General features: G+C 40.4%; 1 protein-coding gene across 4 annotated transcripts in view; it reads left to right on the top strand.

Annotated features, from left to right (window-relative positions):
- diras1a (DIRAS family, GTP-binding RAS-like 1a) overlaps positions 1–3,979 on the top strand; it is a 5,732-nt gene extending 1,753 nt beyond the window's left edge. Inside the window, exons 2-5 of one of the 4 annotated variants that reach the window (XM_035647323.1) lie at positions 1,482–1,490; positions 2,130–2,307; positions 2,404–2,574; positions 3,396–3,979. In XM_035647323.1, the coding sequence (XP_035503216.1) occupies positions 2,170–2,307; positions 2,404–2,574; positions 3,396–3,686 (600 nt within the window). In that variant the 5' untranslated portion in view covers positions 1,482–1,490; positions 2,130–2,169 and the 3' untranslated portion in view covers positions 3,687–3,979. Of the gene's footprint in view, positions 1–1,425; positions 1,491–1,919; positions 2,002–2,129; positions 2,308–2,403; positions 2,575–3,395 lie in introns of those variants that run through there. The other 3 variants (XM_035647325.2, XM_035647326.1, XM_035647327.1) reach the window with 3 other exon arrangements.
- Positions 3,980–7,500: the final 3,521 nt, after the last annotated feature.

The following is a 7,500-nucleotide window of genomic DNA, read 5'->3' as shown; positions in this document are numbered from 1 at the left end:
TGATAGATTTGATGTGATTGATGTGATGTGATGTGTTGTGATGTGATAGATGTGATGTGATGTGATAGATGTGATGTGATGTGATTGATGTGATGTGATAGATTTGATGTGATTGATGTGATGTGTTGTGATGTGATGTGATGTGATGTGATGTGATTGATGTGATGTGATAGATTTGATATGATAGATGTGACGTGATGTGATGTGATGTGATTGATGTGATGTGATAGATGTGATGTGATAGATGTGATGTGATGTGATGTGATTGATGTGATGTGATGTGATGTGATGTGATGTGATTGATGTGATTGATGTGATGTGATGTGATGTGATGTGATTGATGTGATGTGATGTGATGTGATGTGATGTGATGTGATGTGAAGTGATGTGATTGATGGACACTGGAGACACATGTTGATTCATGCATTATCAGTTTGAGATGAAAGTTTTGAGGGATGAATGATGATATACACATCATACACATCATACTGTGTGTGTATATACAGTATATGAGAGAATAATTTATCCATCTTGATGAAGGAGATGAGGAGATGAGGAGATGAGGAGTCACATCGTTGTGTCTCTGATGAGAGCAGATTTATTTCTGTCGTCCGGTCGCTGGTGTTTTCCCTGCTGCCTGCCTCCGCACAGGAAGTGACGTCAGATGATGTGGGCAGGCGGGTAACCATGGCAACGGCCCTGCTGATGATGACATGTTTCCACTCCTGACACACACACACACACACACACACACTAAGACACACCAACCTCTGGATAGCATCCATTGTGTTTCTTCTTGATGTAACCATGGAAGCGCCAGAATGTTGTCTGTGTGTATGTGTGTGTGTATGTGTGTGTGTGTGTGTATGTGTGTGTGTATGTGTGTGTGTGTGTGCGTGTGCGTGTGTGTGGATGAGATAAGGAGCGGTGACGTTCAGCAGAAACGTTCAAGTAGTTTGTTGGTTCTGTCACTTTGATTGAATTCTCATCCTCATCCTCATCCTCATCCTCATCCTCACCCTCATCCTCATCATCCTCATCATCATCATCATCATCCTCATCGTAATCCTCACCCTCATCCTCCTGCTCTTCATCATCCTCATCATCATCATCATCATCATCATCCTCATCGTAATCCTCACCCTCATCCTCCTCCTCTTCATCACCCTCATCCTCCTCCTCTTCATCATCCTCATCATCCTCATCATCATCATCATCATCATCATCATCATCCTCACCCTCATCGTAATCCTCATCCTCCTCATCACCCTCATCCTCCTCCTCTTCATCATCCTCATCATCCTCATCATCATCATCATCATCATCATCATCATCCTCACCCTCATCGTAATCCTCATCCTCCTCATCATCCTCATCATCATCATCATCATCGTAATCCTCCTCCTCCTCATCATCCTCATCATCATCATCATCGTAATCCTCCTCCTCTTCATCATCATCATCATCATCATCATCATCAGCTATTTGAGGTTTGTCACAGTCAGACGATGAAGTGACAGCAGTGAAAACTGACACCTGAGGTCAAACTGGGATTTTCTCATCGTTTCCTGTTGGGTGGGACGTCTCTAGTGAGGTCACTTCCTGTCTGTGGTGAGGTCACTTCCGGTGTGTAGTGAGGTCATTTCCGGTCTGTAGTGAGGTCACTTGGAGACTGAGGCCGTTTGACTCTGACACATATTACCCACAATGCAACAGTCTAGTCACACAGCTAGTAGATTATCTGATGCAGGAAGTCTCCTCACGTCTGATGACCTTCACAGAAAAGAATCTAAGTGTCTCAATTAGAATCAAATATTGTGAAAAAATATATTAAATTACGTAAAATGTTTGGTTTGCTGCTGAACAACTGTGAAAAAGTTACTGTAGAAAAGTTTTTAGTAAAGTCTTTTGTTTTGCAGTGGCAGCTCGTTGTCTGGTTCAGTTCTTAACGAGACGCCGAGCTCTCATGTGAGACAGCTGCATGCTGGGAAACTCCCCGAGGTCGTCGCTTCGTGTTTTTAGTTCATTCCCACTTGTCACATCACGTGTGGACACGCTCATCGTCATGGAGACGATCAGCGCCTGGTCCACAGTGGTTTTCACGCCGCTGGTCTGGTCTGGTCCTGCAGGTGATTCATCCAGAGCAGCAGGTGGACTCCAGCTCCCAGAATGCCTGAGCAGAGTAACGACTACCGGGTGGTCGTGTTCGGAGCCGGCGGTGTCGGGAAGAGTTCGCTGGTCCTTCGCTTTGTGAAAGGCACCTTCAGAGACACCTACATCCCCACGGTGGAGGACACGTACAGACAGGTACATGAGCTATAACTCTTCTTATTGAATATGTTTTGCTCCTTGTCATTTAAACCCGGTTGGATTCTTGATCGACGCCTGTTCCCGTCTCCGCAGGTGATCAGCTGTGATAAGAGCGTGTGCACACTGCAGATCACCGACACCACAGGAAGTCACCAGTTTCCCGCCATGCAGCGCCTGTCCATCTCCAAAGGCCACGCCTTCATCCTGGTCTTCTCCGTCACCAGCCGCCAATCACTGGAGGAGCTGAAACCCATCTACCAGCAGGTCAGTGAGGAGGAAGCGCTGATGTCACACTGTCGCTAAGGAAACCTGAGGTTGTGGATCGTGGTTTGTTGATGGAAGAGGTTTGCATGTTTGCAGGTAATAACTTGTGCTCAGGTCAGATGATAGAATCTTTACACTGACCCACAGATTCAGTTTCACAAAACATAAACTGTCTTTTAGTCTGAACTCAGTCAAACACATGGACATAATTCAATGATCTTAATGTGGATGTTAAGATTCAACCACTAACGGTCTCTGTGGAGATTGAAGCTCAGCGCCGATTGGATGGTTCAGTCACATGTTTGTTGGAACCAGGTGACTTTGTTCTATGGATCTGTTATGTTATAATATGCGGTTGTTTTCCACTAAATGGAGCTCATGTGAGAAGAGAACCGAAGAGGCCCGGTAACGGAGCCTTGGGAAACTCTGTGTGTCACAGACCGGATCTTAAGTGTTTCACTAAGAACGAACCTCGACCAACAAAACGATGTATATGCTGACATCATAATCTTCATTGCAGAATGAAGAATAATCAGTCGATGTAAACACAAACCAAACAAGATCCATGAGCGGCTGAAAAAAGCTTCTTAACCCCCATGAAACCACATTTAATTCCACTAGATCCAGATTTTTATTTGGATCAGTTCCGCATTGAACAATCACTCTTTTTTACCAAGATCCATTAGTTGGTGAAAATGTCCAAAAAACGTGAATAATCTGGCAACGTTCAAGTAAGCTAACAGTTGCTAACAAACAAACAAACAACGATTGACTTCTCAGAGACAAACGGTCCTGACTGACTTGACCCTGTGTCTCTCCAGGTTCTGTCCATCAAGGGCAGCGTGGACTCCATTCCCGTCATGCTCGTGGGCAACAAGAGCGACGAGACGGCCCAGCGCGAGGTGGACACGAAGGCGGGCGAGGCCCAGGCCGCCGCCTGGAAGTGCGCCTTCATGGAGACGTCGGCCAAGACGAACTCCAACGTGAAGGAGCTGTTCCAGGAGCTGCTGGCCCTGGAGAAGAAGAGGGACATGAGCCTGAGCATCGACGGCAAACGCTCGGGGAAACAGAAACGAGCCGACAAGCTGAAGGGGAAGTGCAGCATCATGTAGTGACTCGTTGTGGCCACAGGGAGCAGCAGAGGACCGCTCTTCTTCTGTGGTGCCGCTCCTCCTCTGTGTGACTGAGATGAAGCCCAGAGGAACAAAATGACCAGACTGAAAATAGGAACTGGAATATCGTGGCCCTGGACTGATTCTGTTTGTGGCCCAAAAATACTCTTTTACAAGTCTCATTAACTATAATACAGAAATAATCCACTGATTTTATTATGAATGTTGATCCTGAATGTAAACTAACGTGACATCAGTCCCACAAATTACAAACTGTTTCCTGTTTGATGGAAGATTGTGTTGTTTTGTTCTGTCTAATATAAAGACGATCAGAGACTGTATATGAAGACGATCACTGACTGTATATAAAGACGATCAGAGACTGTATATGAAGACGATCACTGACTGTATATAAAGACGATCAGAGACTGTATATGAAGACGATCACTGACTGTATATAAAGACGATCAGAGACTGTATATAAAGACGATCAGTGACTGTATATAAAGACGATCAGAGACTGTATATAAAGACGATCAGAGACTGTATATAAAGACGATCAGAGACTGTATATGAAGACGATCAGAGACTGTATATAAAGACGATCACTGACTGTATATGAAGACGATCAGAGACTGTATATAAAGACGATCACTGACTGTATATGAAGACGATCAGAGACTGTATATAAAGACGATCACTGACTGTATATGAAGACGATCAGAGACTGTATATAAAGACGATCACTGACTGTATATAAAGACGATCAGTGACTGTATATAAAGACGATCACTGACTGTATATAAAGACGATCAGAGACTGTATATGAAGACGATCACTGACTGTATATAAAGACGATCAGAGACTGTATATGAAGACGATCACTGACTGTATATAAAGACGATCAGAGACTGTATATAAAGACGATCAGTGACTGTATATAAAGACGATCAATGACTGTATATAAAGACGATCAGAGACTGTATATAAAGACGATCAGAGACTGTATATGAAGACAATCAGAGACTGTATATAAAGACGATCACTGACTGTATATAAAGACGATCAGAGACTGTATATGAAGACGATCACTGACTGTATATAAAGACGATCAGAGACTGTATATAAAGACGATCAGTGACTGTATATAAAGACGATCAATGACTGTATATGAAGACGATCAGAGACTGTATATAAAGACGATCACTGACTGTATATAAAGACGATCAGAGACTGTATATGAAGACGATCACTGACTGTATATAAAGACGATCAGAGACTGTATATGAAGACGATCAGTGACTGTATATAAAGACGATCAGAGACTGTATATAAAGACGATCAGTGACTGTATATAAAGACGATCAATGACTGTATATAAAGACGATCAGAGACTGTATATAAAGACGATCAGAGACTGTATATAAAGACGATCATTGACTGTTTAAAGACGATCAGTGACTGTATATAAAGAAGATCACTGACTGTATATAAAGACAATCAGAGACTGTATATAAAGACGATCAGAGACTGTATATAAAGACGATCAGAGACTGTATATAAAGACGATCATTGACTGTTTAAAGACGATCAGTGACTGTATATAAAGAAGATCACTGACTGTATATAAAGACAATCAGAGACTGTATATAAAGACGATCATTGAATATATATAAAGACGATCATTGACTATATAAAGACGATCATTGACTGTATATAAAGACGAACAGAGACTGTATATGAAGACGATCATTGACTATATAAAGACGATCAATGACTGAATATAAAGACAATCAGAGACTGTATATAAAGACGATCACTGACTGTATATAAAGACGATCAGAGACTGTATATAAAGACGATCACTGACTGTATATGAAGACGATCAGAGACTGTATATAAAGACGATCACTGACTGTATATAAAGACGATCAGTGACTGTATATAAAGACGATCACTGACTGTATATAAAGACGATCAGAGACTGTATATGAAGACGATCACTGACTGTATATAAAGACGATCAGAGACTGTATATGAAGACGATCACTGACTGTATATAAAGACGATCAGAGACTGTATATAAAGACGATCAGTGACTGTATATAAAGACGATCAATGACTGTATATAAAGACGATCAGAGACTGTATATAAAGACGATCAGAGACTGTATATGAAGACAATCAGAGACTGTATATAAAGACGATCACTGACTGTATATAAAGACGATCAGAGACTGTATATGAAGACGATCACTGACTGTATATAAAGACGATCAGAGACTGTATATAAAGACGATCAGTGACTGTATATAAAGACGATCACTGACTGTATATAAAGACGATCAATGACTGTATATGAAGACGATCAGAGACTGTATATAAAGACGATCACTGACTGTATATAAAGACGATCAGAGACTGTATATGAAGACGATCACTGACTGTATATAAAGACGATCAGAGACTGTATATGAAGACGATCACTGACTGTATATAAAGACGATCAGAGACTGTATATAAAGACGATCAGTGACTGTATATAAAGACGATCAATGACTGTATATAAAGACGATCAGAGACTGTATATAAAGACGATCAGAGACTGTATATAAAGACGATCATTGACTGTTTAAAGACGATCAGTGACTGTATATAAAGAAGATCACTGACTGTATATAAAGACAATCAGAGACTGTATATAAAGACGATCAGAGACTGTATATAAAGACGATCAGAGACTGTATATAAAGACGATCATTGACTGTTTAAAGACGATCAGTGACTGTATATAAAGAAGATCACTGACTGTATATAAAGACAATCAGAGACTGTATATAAAGACGATCATTGAATATATATAAAGACGATCATTGACTATATAAAGACGATCATTGACTGTATATAAAGACGAACAGAGACTGTATATGAAGACGATCATTGACTATATAAAGACGATCAATGACTGAATATAAAGACGATCAGAGACTATATAAAGACGATCACTGACTGTATATGAAGACAATAAGTGACTGTATATAAAGACGATCACTGACTGTATATAAAGACGATCACTGACTGTATATAAAGACGATCACTGACTGTATATAAACTGACTGTATATAAAGACGATCATTGACTGTATATAAAGACGATCACTGACTGTATATGAAGACGATCACTGACTGTATATAAAGACGATCACTGACTGTATATAAACTGACTGTATATAAAGACGATCATTGACTGTATATAAAGATGATCACTGACTGTATATAAAGACGATCACTGACTGTATATGAAGACGATCACTGACTGTATATAAAGACGATCACTGACTCTATAAAGACGATCACTGACTGTATATAAAGACGATCACTGACTGTATATAAAGACGATCACTGACTGTATATAAACTGACTGTATATAAAGACGATCACTGACTGTATATAAAGACGATCACTGATTGTATATGAAGACGATCACTGACTGTATATAAAGACGTTCACTGACTGTATATAAAGACAATCACTGATTGTATATAAAGACGATCACTGACTGTATATAAAGACGATCACTGACTGTATATAAAGACGATCACTGACTGTATATAAAGACGATCACTGACTGTATATAAAGACGATCACTGACTGTGTATAAAGACGATCACTGACTGTATATAAAGACGATCACTGACTGTGTATAAAGACGATCACTGATTGTATATAAAGACGATCACTGACTGTATATAAAGACGATCACTGACTGTATATAAAGACGATCACTGACTGTATATAAAGACGATCACTGACTG

Source organism: Scophthalmus maximus, chromosome 13 (genome assembly GCF_022379125.1).
Source record: "Scophthalmus maximus strain ysfricsl-2021 chromosome 13, ASM2237912v1, whole genome shotgun sequence".
Taxonomy (NCBI): domain Eukaryota; kingdom Metazoa; phylum Chordata; class Actinopteri; order Pleuronectiformes; family Scophthalmidae; genus Scophthalmus; species Scophthalmus maximus.
Note: the sequence above shows the minus strand (reverse complement) of the source record. Positions and strands in the feature narration are given on the sequence as shown.